Source organism: Anomalospiza imberbis, chromosome 5, assembly GCF_031753505.1.
Source record: "Anomalospiza imberbis isolate Cuckoo-Finch-1a 21T00152 chromosome 5, ASM3175350v1, whole genome shotgun sequence".
NCBI lineage: Eukaryota > Metazoa > Chordata > Aves > Passeriformes > Viduidae > Anomalospiza > Anomalospiza imberbis.
This window is the reverse complement of record NC_089685.1, coordinates 57000384-57020600: the sequence shown is the minus strand read 5'-3', so window position 1 is coordinate 57020600 and position 20217 is coordinate 57000384. Positions and strand designations below refer to the sequence as shown.

General features: G+C 40.1%; 1 protein-coding gene and 1 long non-coding RNA gene across 5 annotated transcripts in view; one reads left to right on the top strand and one right to left on the bottom strand.

The window, feature by feature from the left end:
- Positions 1-7755, top strand: part of LOC137474442 (uncharacterized) — a 53319-nt gene extending 45564 nt beyond the window's left edge. The window contains exon 3 of the long non-coding RNA XR_010999356.1: positions 7391-7755. This is a non-coding gene — a long non-coding RNA (uncharacterized lncRNA). The remainder of the gene's footprint in view (positions 1-7390) is intronic.
- STAB2 (stabilin 2) overlaps positions 1-19695 on the bottom strand; it is a 76765-nt gene extending 57070 nt beyond the window's left edge. For 2 of the 4 annotated variants that reach the window (XM_068191012.1, XM_068191015.1), the window contains exons 1-11: positions 19351-19678; positions 17031-17164; positions 16024-16139; positions 11959-12044; positions 11071-11140; positions 9197-9292; positions 8903-9028; positions 7273-7469; positions 6320-6453; positions 2203-2336; positions 564-646 (exon numbers count right to left, since the gene is read on the bottom strand). In XM_068191012.1, the coding sequence (XP_068047113.1) occupies positions 564-646; positions 2203-2336; positions 6320-6453; positions 7273-7469; positions 8903-9028; positions 9197-9292; positions 11071-11140; positions 11959-12044; positions 16024-16139; positions 17031-17164; positions 19351-19434 (1260 nt within the window). In that variant the 5' untranslated portion in view covers positions 19435-19678. Of the gene's footprint in view, positions 1-563; positions 647-2202; positions 2337-6319; positions 6454-7272; positions 7470-8902; positions 9029-9196; positions 9293-11070; positions 11141-11958; positions 12045-16023; positions 16140-17030; positions 17165-19350 lie in introns of all 4 variants that reach the window. The other 2 variants (XM_068191016.1, XM_068191014.1) reach the window with 2 other exon arrangements.
- Positions 19696-20217: the final 522 nt, after the last annotated feature.

Here is a 20217-nt window from a genome sequence, read left to right as displayed (position 1 = left end):
GTTGTACTATGAAATTACATATTTTACCCTCAAGTGAGGTGGTGGAGTCTGAAAGAAGTGGAGCCCTCTCTTGGTTTTGGTTCAGCTCACACTGTACTCTTATGGCCCTGCATGAGTGGCAGGTGCCTCCAGAATTGTCCTGATGTCAGTAGAAGGTGCTACTTACATCTCAGTATCTCTTTTTTTGTTTTTTTCACTAAAAACATTTTTTCATTATTTTTTTTAATCACCCTTATGTAAAAGGTGACCTGCAGGCCTCATTGCTGACAATTCACATCTCAGTTCAACCCCTGGCTCAACTGAGTGAAAAGACTTTGAGCATAGTCATGTAAGACAATCCAAAACTTAGCTTGAGGTGTGACAGTGTTCGACCTTAACTCACCAAATTATTTTGTTTTTCTTTCAAGTGGGAAAAATGCAGTCTGTGGCCCTAGCTTTATGTGACTGTAAGTGTCCTAGAGCAAATTATTTGTATCTGCTGAGTCAAAACACTGACAGCTCAGATGATATTTCTGCAGAAGCTGAATCCCCCCATTGTGAAACCTTTTCTCTTGTTTACTTACGTTTGTACCTTTGAGTCCCTTGTTTGTTGGTACAAGCACAGTAAATGGTCCCAGAGTGCTCAGCTGCCATTCATAGGTATTTTCTTATGAGAAGAGGGAACAAAAAAAGTTTAAATGCATATTGAAAACCTCATTTGTGAAAGGAACTGCGCAAAGCTGTGAAGGGAGAATAAGCAATAATAGTATCTGATTATTAAATGTTAATTTAAGATTCTAAAGTACAAGCCATTAAAAGATGAGAGATAGATGGGATGTTAAATCCAGGTGCTGCTGCATATTTGACACATGATGAGGCAAAACATTCAGGATGCTTCTGGCAGCCTGGATTCTGTGGCATGCAGGCCGGAGCAAGGACATAAAACCAGCAGTTTCTTTGGAGATGTGTCCTTACAGGAAGACAGCCTTCTGGTTTAAATCAATTCAGTCTCTATGGGGTGAGAAATATGCTGCTGATAACCTGCTGATACTACAAATATCAGCAAACACATGACAGGTAATCAAAACTAGATGCACTGAAAGTTAATTAGAATTCATTTACTACCCAGAGACTACTTCTGTATCCAAGACATCAGCATGAGAGACCACTGGTTCTGCAGCTGAAGGCATTAAATATTTCTGATATTCAGCTCTTTTTCTAGAGGTATAAAATCAGAACTGAAAAAATCTTTACAGTTGTTACAGGTATATTGTAAAAAGAATGTATCTCAAAATTAATATGCTGTCCTACAAAACATCTATAATTTCTTAGCTTTTGAAGGACATTAATGTGGAGTGAACATATTGTAAGTTAACCTGTGTGGTTAATGTGTCTTTGTAGCTTCTGGCAAGCAGATAATATTTATGTCCAAAACTTAACCAAAGAACATGAAATCTGGGTTGTTAACTCAGCATGCTGGGCACTTTTCAGACATGTGAGAAGGAATTCATAGAGAAACTGCAATTGAAGTCTAAGCGCTGAGGCAATGGATATTGATCTTCAGTGTTGAGTATGAAAGTCAGCTTAGATTTTTGACCTTGATTTTGCCAATATTTTGACCTTGGCCAGCTGTGGGGGATTCTTATTCCTTCTGTTGAGGAATTCATTGTCTTTATTTTAATTACTGGGCTCAGTGGGACTGAGCAAATTATATTAAACAGAAGGATCTTTTTTTCCACATTTACAAGTTTAAGTCAAAGATCCAGCTCAATCCTAACAGTGTTTGTTCATAGCTCAAATTTTTTGCCATAGAGAAGATGATGAAGGCTGTTAGGTTGTTCAGTTCACTAGGTAACTGGGAATGCCAGTGTTTTTTATGGACTAGTATGTCATTCCAGACCAAATCTCATTTGCCCAAAACAGTGGGGGCAGGGAGAAGAACTGGGGTAATCCCACTTGTGACAATGTAGGGTGAAACCCACAGGTGATGTGAAATGATGCGTGAGGGGTTGTGGAACAAGTTTAGCACTTCTGCCTGGAGGTTCTTGCAGTCTGCATTCACGGTGTGAGGAGCAGAGCGGCTTTAGGTGGTCTGAGGGACTGTGCAGTGGGTAGCACGTGTGCTGTGTCATGCTGTGGGGGGCACTTTCCTGTAGCAGGGCATGTGGGGGGAAGACAGGGCAGGATCAGCCCCCTGGGCTCTGCTTGTGTGCAGTTACTCACCCATGAGCAAGAGGCTGGATGTCAGCTTGCCCTGCCACTGTCCTCCCACTTCTGCATTCAGCTCTTGGAGGCGCTCCATGATGTTCCCATAGCACACAAACCCATTCCCCACAGAGCCCCCCTGGCACGTGCACCTGTGAAGGGATTGGGATTGGGATTTTTAGCTGTGGTTCTCAATAAACTGGCACCAGGTGTTATCTATTGCTCCTCTGAAGGCATTTTCAGGAAGCACCAGTGCACTGTAGTTAATTCTCTGCTTTTGCATGCTGTGAAGTGTGTCAGTGTGTGGGGCAGCCTGATGGCTGCTTGCCTTGTGGGCTCTTGTTAGCTGGGCCAGGAGACAGCACTGTCTGTCTTGCAGGACCTTTGAATAGAGGCTATGTGCAGCCTCTGGTCCCAAGATGTTGTGGCTGCTGGAGCCCAGAAATCCACTGACCCTACCCTGTCTGTGGGTGAGGAGAGAGCAGAGCATAAATGTGTCAGGTGTGACTCTTGCAGCAGGGAGTCTGTTTTGTGAAGAGCTCACTCAGAACATGGGATTTGGCAGGATTAATGGTAGATAAGGGAGGTGATAGCTCATCAGTCCTTGGAATAGCTGCACTGGTTTTGTAGAAAAAGTTTTTTCCTTTCAACAAAGCAAAGTGGTGGTTTGTTACCCTGCCCTTTAAGTAATGCCACCATTTTGTGCATTAATACTTGTACTTTTAACATTATCTTTATTTTCTGCTGCAGCACAAAATCTCGTGCTTTTTTTAGATGTATGTGTTGCTGCTGTCCCTCTTCTGGAAATAGCATCTCATATGTAACACCCTGTGTGTCTCCTGGGGACTCCAGCCTGTGGGAGGTGCCAGTGATGTGTGCCTGACCCCGTGCTCTGGATGCCTAAAGCAGACTCAGGTCACAGTGCCCATGAGATGGACAGACAGACACTGGGCTTAATAGTACCCTTCCCAATTAAGTCTGCAGCATGTTCAGTATTCATATAAGCTCTATCCACAATGGTTCATCTCTCTGGATATTTTTTCCTAATGGCATCACTAGAAAAGGGACATTATTTCCCATCAGCAAACCTTTCTATAATTACTCATTTGCATGTGCTGGTTGTTAAAAAAGCACACCTACCACTAACACCCCACAGTAGTATCAGCCAGATGCCAGACCCTCTCCTTCTTTCCATGTATGGTCTCTACTGCAGCTGTTTCTCTAGTGAGAGAAATATTATTGGGAAGTCCCCCCAAGTCCCTGCAATCTGGGGAACTGCATACAGGCTCAGAGGATTGTAGAGATTTTGGCCAAGAGTCTCAAGCTTTGACTCTGATCCTGGGTAAAAATGGCAGTCTAAAAGCAACCTAAATTTTTAGGATGCTATTCTGAGGGTGAATCCACTTCTTTCTAAGGGGATCTCTTGAGCAGAGAGAGCATGACTGTGGAGCCTGGTTAAAGGGTTTACAGCTGGGAGAGAGGAACAGCTGCTCCTTGGGAGCTGATCCAATTTTTTCTGGTGGGGCAAATATTGCTGAATTGCTGTAGGTAGCTCCCTTCCACTTCTGAACAGAGAAGAAAACAACTGAGGCTTCAAAGGAACTGAGAAATAGCAAAGTAGAAAAAAGGAGCCACCCTTGAAATATGGCACAAATCAGATTCAGGTTTCAAAATAAAGCTCTCCTCTTATTTTTCACCTAATGTTCATAAAGAAGCAGGTGTTTAAACATAACAACTTCTTCGGCTATAATTTCTGGGGGCACAGTGAACTGCAGAAATGCCTGCAATAGTTTGAAACTTCTGTCCTGAGGACAATAGTGCTCATAACTGAGTGAGCTTCCAAGTAAGGTAGTTTGGATCTGTGTGCCAAAGGAAAGCATTGGGCAATTTCAGATTAACACCTATGGCATGGGATTGAACCCTTCAACCTGTGTGCTTCCTCACTCCTTCTGCTGAAGGAATTGACTTTCTGTGGCTGGGCATTGGGAGAACCAGCAGGATTGGAAAAGATGGGAACTGTCAACACTTCAGCTTACTCAGGGAAGAAAAACTCTCTCTCTCTGGAAGAGGAAAGCTCAGCTTTCTGTCTGTGTTTTACCAAAACCCTCTATAATAGAGTTTTGGTTTATGAAGCTACTAAATTCTACATTGAAGACCTAGAGGAAAAATAAGAGTGGCATTAAGAGAAAATAATAAAGAGTTTAACTGACAGTAGGGCAGCTCTCCTTGGAAACCAAAGAGGTTATGATCTAATATGCAGTGTAATTCTGCACTGGTTGGAGCTTCATAGCTCCTGGGCAAGGCTGAACATGATTACTGTGCTGAAGCAACACCAGAGAAAGTGTCAGCACTCATTCAGGAAAAATCTATGTGGGAACATAAGACAAAAGCAATTGTGATTTTTGAGGAGGTTGCTGTGTTTATATTCACAAATCAAATGTTTGAGTTTTTTACATCTTTGCCTGTATGAGAGATTTATTCCTGTACAAATAATTTGGTTCTGGAGAAAGTAGAACTGACTGTGTGAGGAAAGCTAATAGCACAACTGTATCCTTAAAAAAAACAAACCAAAACAAAAATAGAAAGGAAACAATGCAGTTTTGTGGCCTCTGTTATAGCTCTGTGTTTTACAAAACAAACAAAACCAAAAAAGCCCTCCCAAAATACATTTAAAATCTGAGATGCAGCCAAAATACCATCTGTCACTTACCAGAACCTATTTTTTGTGCCCACATTTACAAATTAATGCTTTTCTTTTTAAAGTTTCTCTTTCATAAATGGATTTTCCTTAGCTCAAGTTTTATTTCAATCCCACTCCGTTCTTCTATACTTTTGCCATTAAATATCATTAAATGAATGATGTGCAGAGAATTTTCATTGTTCTTTTCCATCCCAAGTAATAAATTTTTAATTTTCTCATTCTAAGGTTCTCAAAACTTTCTCAGCCTTCAAAAATTGTTTTACAGTGGTGAAACTGTGACTAATTAGGGAAAAAGGCTCCTGATTTGGAATTTTATTTCAAAATTCCAGCTGCTGCTGTGCAGTATGGTAGTACTCTATACTATAAAGTGTTGTGTGAGTCTGTAGCAAGCAGTTTGAGTAGCACACTATGCTGTAGAAGAGAGCCAGGGGATATTTTAGATAAATTTGTTTGGAATGCACAGTAGCTGATGCAGAAGTGATGCTGGTATCACCCTGCCAGGGAAAGCTGCATGATGACACAAGGACTGGCCATGAGAATACTCTCCTGAGTTGAATACTTTCTCTCTATGGATCTAGGTGATAATTTGTTCCTAACTTACAATGAATGGCCTGTATTGTCCTTCAGGTTCAAGCTCTCAGCTCCCAAAACTGATATTTCAGGCACAGCTCTTTAACCCAGTACCTGCCATCACTGGGCTATAGAAACACATAAGCCAAATTCTGTGCTTTAAGAGAGCTTTGTAGAGTTTAGGGCCAACTGTGCCTTTTTCCTAGCATCCATGTAGCATATTTCTGTACAGGAAAAGCCAAGTCTGCCAGAGGTTTGGCAGTCTCCCACCTGCTTGACTTGAGGTTTTAGGGAATCTGCTGGGATTGGTGTTGCTTTCACAGCTTGGGGGGCAGATGCCCTGGTTGAATCTGTATTAGTATACTCGGAAGAGGCAGGGCTCCAGTGCTGTCCCATGATTAATGCTGATTAATTTTCAGCATGCTGCCTGGCGTGTTTCTGGCCCACACCAAGGAGCATTTTCCCTTGCAGTGCCCAGGCACAGTTGAAGGGAGAGCATTGCCAGGGATTGCTGCCAAGAGGCAGTTACTCTGTTTTGGAAGAGATTTTAGCTGTGAGACAGACAATGCTGCTTGCCCTGAGGAAGAGAAAAGAGGTTTTGCTCCCTTTTATTTACTAGTGTAGAAATGACCTCTGAGTGCTTTAAAAATAAAACTTAATAGGTATTAGCAAATGGCCTGATGAAATCTATCACTGTGTTAATTGGCTGACCCGAACCCCATTAAATCTTGTGATTTACCCTTGATAAAGAAGCCATTAAAGATAACTTCAGGAGGTGTCCATCCACAGGAATTGTTTTAGCAGCCAGTTCACTAGGGAAGGAGGGAGAAACTGTGGGAAAGTTTTCTAAGCAAAAAGACTCACGCAATCTGTCCTGGTGCAACTGTTAAGCATTTGGCTTTTTTGTGGCAGGTGTTGTTTGTTTCACAGTTGTCCATCATGCTGCAGCCTTTCCCAGGTACAAAGTTGGTATAATGCTCCTTGCATTCACAGTGGGACTAAATCAGAAGGATGTGAGAGGGGAGAGAAAATTAGTCGTGCACAAATTGTGGATTTCAGCACAATTTCTGGAACTAGGGCTTGAACACAGTGTCTTAGTTAATCACCTGGTGGGTTCAGACACAAATATAAAGCTTATATTTGTACACACCAGCCTGTGTTTCAGCCATGTGCATGAAGGAAGGACACCTTCACTGAGACATGACCATGAACTGCAAAAGAACCCTGAATGATCAAGTGTTGGAACCCTGGATACTGAGAATTTTAAACCAAGAATTTTAGGCCAAGAACTGAAAATCAAGTCCCTTTTTGGCTCCTCAGGGTGTCCAAGCAAACCAGGCCTTTTGAAGTATTGCTTTTTTGATGGTGCAAGTTTTACATACAGAACTTGGAGATGGTTCCCAATATTATGAATAATATGCTGTCTTTGTAAAGTGCTGCTCATTGATTGTTTTCAAAGACTCAGATTGCTTCTTTCCTAAATAAACTAAATTTAGACATGTATATGTGGTACTAGTATAAGGACCCTGCTGGTCCTACAAGTCCCTTTTGTCAGAGACACAAAATTTAACTGGGAGAAGATTTATTTCAGTGCCTCCATTTTGGGGAGGCAAATCAGAGCCAAAATAGTCCCAGAAAAAACAACATTACTACCATTCCTATTTTCAGAGGGGAGCTAAAAGGACTCCCTCCTGGTCAACAGCAGGGCTTATGGTAAAGCTAGGAATAGCATTTGGTTTCCTTGGGAGCTGTTTCCATACCCTCATGGGTTCTATGTGGAGATAAAGCATTATTTCTTCTTGGGCAGTTACACTGACCTTTCCTGGACCATCATAGATGCAAATGCTGGACTGTGCAGGGCAGCTCCCATGTGCTGCCTGACAAGGGTCTATGGGCAGGCAGATTTGACCATCCCCTGTGTAACCTTCTCCACAGGTGCATTTGTGCTGGTTTGGCCCGAGGTAAACGCAGTCAGCATTAGGATCACAGACCATTTTGGAGCATGGGTTGATAGCTTGTGAAAAAAGAAGTGAAGTAAAAAAATCATTTCCCACAGATCTAAAATTGAAGACGAGGGTTCACCAGAGCACCTCCATGCCAAACAAGGCCTGGGCAGACTAAACTTTTCATAACAGCCAAGTCTGAAGTGTTGTTGCTGCGTGGAGATGGAAGGGAGGAATGTGTTTATGCTAACATAGCAACCAGCTGTTTGCTTTTGAGCAGAAATGATCTCTTAACTTGGCAAATTGAGTTATAAACAGATTAAAGCATGTAACGTGCTCATTAAAATATCACAACTATTTCCTTGTTCTCTGGTGGATTTTAACTAGGGAAGGTCAGGTGGGAGGTATTAGGTCTGTGCAAGCTTCAAGCACGGGTTAGATCAGTTGGAAAATATTTCTCAATACAATAGGCCTTCACTGTTTTCTTTCCTGTAGTTAAACAATATAATGTCATCGGTTCAACTGTATGGAAAACTGTCCAGCAAGTGCTTTTGCCTCCCACACTCTTCTGCTTTCAGGATGGCACTAGAAGCTCACTAGTTATTTCCATGAACCATTTTTTTGAGGCAATAGCATTACTTGTTCTTTTTCGAAATCAAGCAGTACTTGGAGAGCATCTTCTGACACCTTTGTGTCCAGGTTAGTTTATGGTTAAACACATGGAGTACCTAGAAGATGGCATGCCCTGGACACACCTAAAAATGGTGCTTCTCTCAGTTTTCTCCTCTTTTCTTCCCTTGACTTCCCCCCAGCTGGGACTGATCTGAGCCAGCCTCTAAATTGTGCTTCCAGCATCAGATTAAACAATATTCTTTGTTGCAATTGGTCTAGAAAGAAGGACTGGTACCATAAGACAGTAGGTCGCATGTAAAGCGAGTAGGGAAAAGAAAATCTGGGCTCTTATACAGTTGATTTGGGCATTCAATGGCAAGTTGAGTCTATAAAGACACCTCTAAGGCAGAGTTTACCTCTAGCTGAGATGCTATTAGCTTTGTTTCATGAAAAAGAGGAAAGCTAAAATGATCCTTACTTGCCTGTAGAGTTTGTGCTTGCTGATGGAACTGAGCTGCCACATGATGGATGCTGAATAAATATAAGCCCTTGGTTGCTGTTGTTATGGAAGCTGAACTGTACCAAGCAGAAGGATATGATAGCAGTGCATTTGTAAGCACTGACCACCCAGTACCCACCTTATGTATTTCAAGGGAGTTGACTAGCTTTAATCTGATTGCACGGACTGTAATTTGTTAGCAATTGGATGAATGGGCTTCTGAAGCACATTTCAGGATTTTGTTTCAATAGAAGGAATCTATTTTGTGCTTTGGGATACGAACCCAAGAAAAATCAGATGGTGAGATGTGGCTCAAAAACACGTTACATATCTGAGCTATAACACTACTGGTGGTGCATTTAAAGAACTGGGGCAGACATGGAAATTACTCACGTTCACATCGTGTACTGTCCCCGTGGAAGCTGGGCAGACACTTGCATTGCAGCTGTGTTCCATCCTCACCTGAGGCAGCACACCTGGAGTTTGCAGGGCACTGCAGCGCCTCGCACTCGGCTATGGCTGAGGAGCAGAAGGGGACAGATTAAGCTGTGCCTGCATGCTCTCAGGCTTTGAGGTTCAGCTTATGTTTGGTTGCTCTTGCATGACTAACCTGAGACCAATTAATCCTCACCAATTCCACCTGAATCACAGCTGTGGAATACATGTCCTATGGACAAAGCTACTTACGCTGATCACAGCGGAGCCCTTTGTACCCAGACAAGCAAGTGCAGCGTCCATCCCCTGCAATTCCACTGTTGCACACTCCATGAACGCAGTCGCAAGCTACAGGGAGAAATGGATTTGCTTTTCTGAACAAGGATGGTGTTTGGAAAGCCATGGTTACACATAGCAAGGTGTGTCCTAACCAGCAGCTTTGGCCAAAGCAAGCTCTGACCCGAGTGCCTGAATTTATAGGTGAGGTAATCAGTGCTTGCAGTTGCACATATCAGTAAATAACATCTGAATTTTTGAAGAATGTTAAGAGCCTGGGATCAAAAAATCTGCAGAACACACACTGTAAGCACCAAGCTGACTTGTTGCTAATGCCATAAAACTTGAAATATTTGACAAACAATATGAAGCCAAAATTGGATATAATGTGAAACATAGATCTCTCTAGTAACGGTTAACCTATTGCTTGGTTTTCTTCAACTCTGTATTTCTCAAGAACCTTAAGATGAGATTAGTTTTATGACTTTTTTTCCCCTCCCTGAACAGAATTTTTTTAGTTAAAAGGATAATTAATCACTGTAGAGGTCTCAGACTTCTCTCTTCCTATAGTCTCTCATTTCTGGTTATTTTCTGGTTATAAACCCAGTGACAATATGCAGACAAGATGATGTGTTCACAGTCCAGGCGACTAAGAGACCCTTTTAAAATGATTTTTGAAGCCTTAAGTATTCTGCAAAAGCTTTACAGTTATAACTGTTTGAATTATGGCAATGATGCTTTTTTAAAAGGCCATTTAGAGTTACACTTGGAAAGTCCAAAAGAGGTACAGAATTGTATTGCTGACTTCATGTTTAAGCTGCAGTGATATAGCATATCCTCTTCCCCTTAAAAACATAGCTTGTGTTCATGCAAATTACCTGCACTAATTAATTAATTAATAACTCCCTACCTATGTTAATAGTCATAATATAAAAACGAGGGATGTCTAAGGTATTACTGAAAAGCAGTTAGCCAGAAATGAACATTGCTTATCTTTTATTTTAGAACACTTGGAGAAGCTCAAATATCTGATAGCTGAAGTGTAAAATATTGCCTAAATTAATATGTAATTGAATCCTCCAGTAACTTCTTGGAAAATAATTACATTTATGATATTAAATTCATTCAAGTACCCTATTTTCATGAAAATGCTAGCTCAGTTACATTTCTATGTATCAACACTGGCATCCAGTGGACAGCTGGTGGAAAAAGGGCCTTTGAGCCAGCAGTGGTATAGGATTAGTGTAGAAAGGCTGACAAAGATTATTTAAACTGAGACCATTTGAGACTCATCAAAAGTAATGTTATGTAGATCTTGAGGGAAGAACAGGAGTTTTACTTTGAGATAAGCAACTATTACCACTTAAGAATAAGACTGTTATAAAAATCTTTTCAGGCAGTTTTCTGGTTTTTCAGTGTAATTTTCAGCAAGGGTCAGGAAGGTAAAATAGTAGAGACCATGAAGAAGCTGGCAAAAGTGGAAAATGTTGTATGCATATATGCTCTTGTGATACATAAACATTTTAAAAGGTGTACACAGCTTTAATTGCTCCTTCAGACTTCCACTTCTGATAGATGTATGGCTAATCAGTGAATTCATCAATCACCCAAGCCCCAAAACTAAAGTAAACACACTCTTTTTCACACTTTTGACAGAATTGTATGTCTCCCTGGCACAGAATAGAGCAGAAAGCTCTCTTTCCTTTTCTTGCTGTGTTTTATGAGGTGGACAGCAGCTCGTCCTGGGAATTCTTTGGGCCCTCTCCCCGTTTCACTGTGATTTCTTAGGATCTGAATACAGTTTTCACTCTCTTCTTTTCCCTAATCAAATAAAGCAAGTTCAAATTTACCTGATGTGCAGTCAGGACCGAATAAATTGTCTTCAGCACATTTTTCACAGGCTGTCCCACCAAACCCTTTCTGTGAATTACACAATGGAAATCAAAACTTAATTTTCTCGTCTATCTCTATACAGATAGATACATGCTTATCAGGCTGGAAACAGCCTCTTTTGCTGCCAAAATAAAATAACATTACAGTTTCAATCAATAGGTACCACAATCTAGAAAACGTTGTCTTTTGAACAATCTTGCCCCCACATCTTTTAAAAAAATTATTTGTAGATCTTCAAATCAGAAGTTCTGAATATCAAGATAACAATGAAGTACAAAAATCAAGCCTAATGTCCAAATCAGGCTTACAATTGTTGGATTGTATTTTCTGGCTGCTTCTACCTCTGTCTCTTTTTCATATGTCCCCAGAAGAGTATTTTTGATGTAAAGTAAGGATGAACCAGCAGAGGGGGATGTAAAAAAAGAAGATTAACTTGATTTATTGTTTATCAAAAACCTGTTTGCCTGAGGTGAAGCACTACAAGTTGCACTCTCCGTGAAGGAACAATGTATGGAGAATATAGCCCCATGTATAAGTACTTTTTATTTAGGGCAAAAAAGTCACAAGTAATAGCACAATTTAAAAAACAGAGGAACTCAAAACACTTGTCTCGGGTAGGCAAGGTGAAAGAACTTCTTCATAATTCCACCCGAACACACTTAAGTCTGGAGAAATAATAGCATGAAGATTAATGCAATCCAAGCAAAAAATGAACTCCAAGCTGATCAACACTGCTGTTTCTGGAATATTTTCTTTTAATGTATTTATAGAGTAGAACATACATGACTCCTTAGGACAGCTGACATGCTATTGTATTTGTTTTTCATTTAAAAGAAAGGACGTACCTGGCAAGTGCATGTTCCATTCCCAGCTATGCCCTGTGAGCAGCGTCCTCTCCCATTGCATGGTGATGCAGCTCCTCCTGGACATGCTGGAGATGACAATGTTTGAGCCATCAGTCACCTTGCTGTGACCCCTGTGCTCCCCTTGCACTGCAGGTGACCACCTTGGCAGCTGCAGGGTTTTGGGCCAAACAGGGGCTTTGGGGGACAGCTGCAGTTTTGCAGCTGCCTGAATCTCTTCACTGGAATCTCAGCATCAGCAGAGACCATCACCCTCTCTTGTCTGGGAACTTAGGCTAGTGAGTGTAGTCAAAGGATTGAACAAAAATGAATTCTCTTATTCTGAAGTACCATATGGTTTTGCTCCTGCTGATCCAGCTCTGTCTGCCACACCCTAAGCTGTTGACTTTTCTGGTACAAGGGGAGCTTGCCTGAGCACTCCTGTGTGTTGCTATAACTCTCGGTGTGTTGATAATTTGCTCTTAGGATTTTATTTGATGCTAAGTTAGGGTTTAAGAAGCCTTTTTTTTTTCCCCACCAAAACTTGCATTTTCTTTACGTGGGAAATGTTCCCTTTTCCCTTCTACCTTCATAAGTCTGATAATTGATTCAAATGATCTTGGAAATTGAAATATCTAGATATCTCACAACCAAATCCTGTCCAAGGGGCTGTGGTCACTAATCAAACTTGTGTACCAAAGGTGTGTTATGCTCTTCAGTGCCTCTGCTGCTAAAACCATGGTTACAGGCAGCAGTATGGAAGGTGAGACAGTCTGAACGAAAACCCCAGCCAGCAAGATGAGATAAGATACCATATTTATAATAAAAATAGTCTAATTCTTTTGTCTGAAAGGTTTCAAGATTCAAATCTTTACTGAAAGATTGCCTACAGGAAATGTATATTACAGTGGTTTTTAGTCAGATCATCCTGTCAGGTTTTCTCTCCTATGGGGATACCCTTATTTTTCACAGTTGTCCTGTCCCTCCTTGGAAATGATGTATTAACTCTCTTCCATAAACCTTTCCTTCCTGTAATTAGAACTCCCATTAGGTACCATAATTTTGATGCAGGTAGTACCTAAGTGTATCCACCTCCTACTGGCATCACAGGTACTCTGCTGTACCTTACTAGTGGATTTATTACTTATAAAGAGTCTCAGAGTTTGTTCTGTGTGGGTGGAGGTGGGCAGCACTGGATTTATGCTCCCCCTGCCTAAGTAAATACTGATTTAGAGTATTTAAGTAATGTGGAAGCTTTAGTAAAAATGAATTTTATTTGGACAGAATGATGAGGAAATAAGTGGATGTGCATATGTGTGCACTTAATTCCACTGAAAGCTATGGCTTTATATCAGTTGTTAACATTTCTTAATTTGTTTCTTAATGTAGTCTGAGGTCTATTGCATCTGTGTAAGCTTCTTTTGAAAAACCAATAAATTTAAAGATAAACATTTAAGTGCTGTTTATCTCTTACATGCTGAAGTAATAAGATGTTTTAAGAATTTTGGTAAAATAACTACAAATGAGGGAAAGTAATAAATATATATCCTTTAATACTTAAAGTGGCTTTTAGTGAATCTTGTTTTCTGGCTATCATATGACACTTAAATATTCATGGCAAGTGTTTAATACTTGCCCAGAATGGAAAAAAAATATTTGCACTGATGTTTTTATTGCATGTGCAAGGAAAGAGAAAACTCAGAGTTTATGGTGTAATTCCTATGAAAAGTTATTTTAAAATTGTTGGCAAAGCAGGTTTTATTTTTTGCTGTTGGCATTCATTACACTCCTTGTCTTCACTACATCTTGTCTCTTGTTTTGATACCAGCACCAAGGGACAGCTTTATCAGAAGTGGGGTAAATTACTAGATTGTTGAACAAGTTTGGCCAGGCAGATAAAGGACTTCCTGCCACCAGCAGGGCCACAGGAGTGCTGGCACACTGGAGCAGTGCTGGTACAGTCACCTGCTGCCACCCTGGGGAGATGCCAGACCTTTGCTTTTATTGAGGATGCTTTTTGAAAAGCAGTAAGAAAGCGATGCTCTTGCTTATCTCTTAACAGCTGTCAGAGTGTGAAGGCCAAATATTTGAATCTGGGCCAAAAGAATCTAAATCTATCAGCATCTTTTCCCTTCATGGACTTAAATTCAGCACTTTCTAAGTGTTATCAAATAGAGCCTCTTAAAATACTTCTCTTCACCTGACTCCCTGTGAGGCTGAAGCAGTGAGTAGTACTTGGAAAGAAGTATTTGGAACCATATAATTTGATATAATTAAATTTAGTATGTTTCCTCTTGGTCTTTATTTTTTCTTTTAACATTTCCTCCCCTTTATTCTTACAGTCCGTTCTACTCAGTTGGTCATACCATACACCTTTCAGTTGGTACCCAGGATTTTCTTAGGAGCCATGGAAATATTTGCCCAGAATGGGAACCTGTGCTGGGGTAGGGAGCAGCCCCTGCTGCACCTGAGCTCCCCCAGCTGTTGTACCTGTGGCTGCATGATACTGGCAGTGTTGAAAGGCTCTGCTCTTTCCCCCTGGACCTTTCTGATCCTGTGCTTTTCTCTTTTGACTTTGTGGCATTTTACAGAGGGATTGGTGTGCAGCTGGATGGCTTGGTGTGCTTCGTGGGGAGGGAACGGGACAAAAGATCTTTCATTCACCCTGTGTGTTTCAATATGTGCTATCATTTAAGGAAGTCTGAGTGCTATTTAAGACCTAGTTTTGTCCTTGCCATCAGATGATAAATATAAAGCAAACCCCTAGTCAGGGATTTTTGCCCAGCCTCAGGAAGGACAGTCTTTCCTCCAAATATTTCAACTTGTGCTGCATTCTATTACAGAGGTTGTGGTAATGTACAGATAACTTTTTTTTTTTTTTTTTTTCTCCCTCCAAATGAAAGCAGAAACAATGCTGAGACCTTGATTCTTTGCTTTTTGGGGTCAGGAAGTTTGTCCAAAGGAAGAGAGGACTTCCCTGCCTTGGCAGCCTCCTTCACACAGTGGTGCAGGCAGGGCTCTGACTCGGGCAGGGGACCCTGCCCCTCTCCAGAAATACCGATGCCCCTTGTGTGGCTGCCCAGAGCACCCTGATTATGAGAGGATGAGCTCCTGGGCTGCATTTGGAAGTGGGGAGGTTAAACCACCACACAAATCACTCTCTTAGAAGACATGACCAAACGCTGTGCACTCAGCTCTTTGCCTGGCTTTTCTCTTGAAGTTGCTGTGAGCTGCAGTTTGACTGCTTTCCTCTAGTAGATAAATGACTGGTGTTTAAACTATTTGCCTTTAGTAGATAAATGACTGCTGTTTAAATAATAGCTTGGGCTAAAATTTTAATTTTTTAAAAATCTGTTTTGTGGACAAAGGACTTCACAGGCATTGAAACAGACCTTGAGGCCATGAACTAAAGGAGGAAACGCTCTGGCTGGGCAGGAAAACTTCCTCTGTGGGTCTGGATGCCCATCATGGTAGTCTGAGATTTGATGCATTTGTGGACATGCTGAAAAGCTTTTCCTGAGAGAAGGGGCAGCAGGAGGGGAGGCACTCCTGATTCCCTTGCTTCAGTAATGGCCTTCAGCATTCACAGGCAGTTAAAAAAACACTTTCAAGTTGAGCTAAAAGAAAAGATCCTCCATGCATCACTAAACAAGAATTAAAGAGATTTGGAGATATTTCAGATGCAGATAAAGGTGGTTTTGACCTAAAATGAAACATTTAATTTTTGGTTTGAAAATCCTAATTTTTAAAATCCATTTTGGTGGTCCTCCTGAATGAAATAATTTTTCAGGCATTGGCTGCGATGATTTGTTTTGAAAATCTCAAAATCTAGGAGATTTTCTGAGGCTCTTTACATTTGTCTATGAATTTTTCTTTGTAAATGAAAATTTGAATACCTGTTTTTCTTCAAATCCCTTAAATTTTAGCTGAAAACTGCTATTTATTTCTACTTTTATAACAAGCTCTGAGGAACAAACTTCTCACAGCAATAGTTTCTGAAAAGAAGAAAAGTTGCTGCTTTATTTCTGTTCAAATTCTATATGAAAATAAAACCCCAAAGCAACTTACCCATGCAGTCTGGGCCCCAGTGTCCCTGGCAGCACTCAGGTTGTTCAAATTCCTTTACACAACGGTGCCGACAGCCCGGAAAAGAAAGTGTGTGTGTTTTAATTTCCAGGTAATACCTGTGGAGAGAAAGTTAGAGCTGCTTTAAAGTACTTAAAAGCCTCCTGTGGGGGAAAATGAAATTTTAAAGTTGTTCTTCTTTCAGTGTCAGACAAGAGAACTCTGAGCTTGGTTGTATTGATCTACTTTTTTTCTTCTTCATTAACCATACATTGAACATCAAGGTCTAAAATTGTCCTTGGAGCTGTTTCTTTTGAGCAGTGTATTTATCTTCCCACCCCAGCCTAAATACAGCACATTTCTCTAAGTTTTGATTTGAAAGAGTATTTTAAAAATTGTTTAATATCAAGCTTCTTTAAATGCTAAGTAAGCTCAAAATAGTAACATTTTCTCTAAAGTAGTTACATTTTCTCTAAAATACTGGAGGTTTTTTTCCCAATCAGAATGGCAAGATGTCAAATTGGTTTTGAGATATCTCTTCCTGCCCTTCACCCCCACAAATCCCTGATCTAGAAGTGAAAAATACTTTATTTATATGATATATAGGATTAACACCTAAATATAGTATATACATTTATAATATATTTTTGTATCATTGATATCAAGAATGCAGAATAAATATAGAAGAATAAATATAGTATGTACATTTACAATATACTTTTGTATCATTGATATCAAGAATGCAGAATAAATATAGAAGAAACTCTATGATTCTATTCAAGAGAAAATGTTAGACCATCAATAGCAATGTTTAATTTCCTCTTATATCACTTGCTCTTTAACTTCAAGCATCAAATACCCTGAATGCAGCTTGAGTTCTGGAGTTGGTTGAGCCAATGGTAAATGTTCCATAAGAAAATTGCATAGACCAGAGAATTTTTGATGTGTTTTAACGTTTTCTAATTAGTGGAGAACAATATTAATGAGAAAAGCTCTGACAGAGGAGATACCTGCAGTCTGGTGTCCCAGTCCCGTTGGTAATTTTGGTGTAACCAGCAGGGCACTGGGTGTCAAGGTTTAAAGAGCAAGGTACACATTTGGTTTTCATTCTAATGAGCAGCTTTTGATCACATTGCTTCTTCACCTGCAATAGGAGCAGAATAATTAACAAGAAGGAAAAACACTACTCCAAATGACATTGTTGAAAAGTGACAAATTTAACTCAGCTTTGTTCTCACTCATAGCTCTTTTCTGTTCAGCAGGAACTCCTTGTTTTGGGGCTAAACTAGGTAATAGACCACATATTAATGCTGTGCAGGAGCTTTGGCTGCACAAAATATGTCCAACCACTGCAGGATAAATCCCTCTAAGTGTAATATTTTTCCTAAGAGCACTTCATCAACAAAAGGTAAGTTTGTCAGACTTAAAAGCCAGGTTACAGAGACAGCATCAGCCTACGGAGTGTTCGTTCCAAAGCTGCTGACAAATGCCTTCCCCACTCTAAGGCAAAATTAAACAAGGTGTGGAGGAGGCAAAATTAAATTAGCACCACTGCACTGATCTAAAGGGCAATGGCTGGAGTTTTCAAATTGATGGCAAAGAATGACATCTTGCTTTGCATTCAGAGCTGCTGGAGGTTTTGGGCCTGACCTCACCAGAGCACTCTGAGAAGAGCAGCACTGTTTTTCTTTTTTTTTTTTTTTTTTAACCTGTTTTTTGTGTCTATTTTAAAGCAGTAAGTCTTTGCTGAACTGCGTCTAATGTTGGCTTAATCTTCTTTCTTACTGGTATTTGTAGAAGTGAGTTCCTCATTTACAAATGGCGAGAAATGACCTAAGTCAGAGTATGGTTTTTAAAAACCAGCAGCATAACCCTGTGCAGTCCAGAGAGTCCTGGACCTTCTGGGCACTCATGGGATGCTGCAGCCTTTGCAGAACCTCACAGCTGGTCTGGGTAGGTGCCCTGGCACCTTAGGCAGGATTTCTACATGTCCCATGGTGGTCCTGGATGAAACCCTCACTCAGCAGTTTCTCCCCTTTACAGGTGGATATTTCAGCAGCAAAGTTGGTGAGGATGTATCACAGACACTGATAATGAGATTTAGCTTCATAAGCTGAGCCATTTTATGTGATTGCCACCACCCACATGCAAGCACATTTCAACATCTATTTAGTTGTCAAATTTTAGCCTTCATAAGTGCACTGTTGGAATTGGTCTAGGTACTCTAGTTGAGTAGTGAAAACTTTTTGTTGTGTAGATGCTTTTCAGGTGTCTTTGAAGTAAAAATGTGACCTTTTCCCAGTTGTGGGTATAATGTGGATACAGCTTGAAAATAAATTTTGTTGTCATCAAAAAGGCACTCTGCAAAATTTCATTTTTGAAGCAATAAAATTCACAGAGTGCTTTGAAAAGGAAAAATTTAAATAAAAATAACTTATGCCTTTCTCTACAACCAGCTGTAAAACACTATTTGTTTTGGAATGGTAACATTATTTCCACTTTCTCCCAGTTCCTCATTTTCCCGTTTTGTTTTTAGAGAAAATGGAAGAAAGTTGACTTTTTAGTCTCTTCTTTTAGTCGTTTTTTTAAAAAAAACCCCATGTTTCCCATATTTCCCAGTACTTTTTGTACATTTCAATATGTGTTTCCACTTAAAAACTGCAACCAACTAACAACAATAGCAACAAAACACCTGAGTGTCTTTCTTTTCCCCCTTCTAATTCCTCTCTGCCTTTTTGTTTCCTCTTCTAAATCTGTTCTGCCTCTCTACAAGTGTGGTGAGAACAGATGCTGTGAAATTCCACAGATTCACAGTATTTGTACGTGACAAATGCACCATTTCCCCAAAGGTCTACAAATCCTTTAATTATGTTTATAACTTTGTGTAATTACTTTACATAGCTCAATTACTTTGATTTTTATCCCTTACCTGTCTAAAATAGCTTTTCCTCCTTTTAGTTAGCAGGAACAGATAATTTTCATTATAGAAAAAGTTCTGCTTTCATCTTCTGACTTACCAGAAATCCCAATCAGTTTATTTTGATACATGCATCATTTACAGTCTTTTGCCACATATGCCAGTTTTAGAGACTTTTTCAGTGTACTCATGCTATATAATTTGAACCAAATTCTTATACAGAATAAACAGATACATTTCTGTTATTTCAGAGGACTGAATTAAAGAGCTCTCAGGTTATAATTCATGGTCATCTGCACCAGTGACTGTTAAAGTGGGTTTTTCTGCCATAAGATACAGTAACTGGTAACTGTTCTCTCTATAACACAGAGTAATACAGACAATAAACCATTATGTAAAAAGCTGCTTCTTACCTCGTCTTGGACTTGTGATGTCAAACATAGTTTCATTGCAACCAAAAAAGCAAAAAGGAATAAAAACCCTGGACTTTTTTCCATTGTGATTTGGACTTTTTTCTTTCAGAGCTGTCCAAGCCTGAAAATTCAAATTTTTGCATAAAATGATTGTTAGGGGTGCTGTTTCTTCTGCATTCTCAGGCAAATACTTTTAACAGGACACTTGTCTTCCTCAAGGTAAATGAGTGAAGGATAAGGCATGCAGAGCTTGCCCAGGCAGGAGAGATTCCAAAATGCAGGGTATTTGCTGAAAGCGTGCACTGGAAAGCTGAATAAAGCCTCCCTCACTGAATGACAGGATATCCTGACAGGGCTCCCATCATTTATTCCTCTCTCTGGAGCTGTTGACAGCACAAAACCAAGGACACTAAACTGTTGGGACAGAAGATGATTTCCTCTTTTAGGTGAGCATGGATAGGGGCTGGAATAGCTACTGGGCTTCTTATTATTACAGTTATTTAACAGATCTGAGGGAGAATAAAGGGTCGCTGGGAGATGGCTTATCAGCCCTTATAACATAAGGATAGGTCACCCCAATATGGTTCTGGGAGAAATACTACAGATTTTATCTCAGGAGGCCAAAATAACCTCTTCTAGATTTGGTTAGCTAGATAAAAAGGGGCATATTTTTCTCCCTTTTTGCTATTTTGTTAAATAATTTTGACTGATTTTCTGGATCTGAGCAGAGGAAAATTGACTCACCTGTATTGCTTGGATATGGTTGGGAGAGACGAATATTTGGATTTGCCAAAAGCATTTTGATTTTGCCATTTGGATTTGCCAAAAGCAAGACTTTTTCTTTCTTCTCAGAGTTTTTCAGCTAAT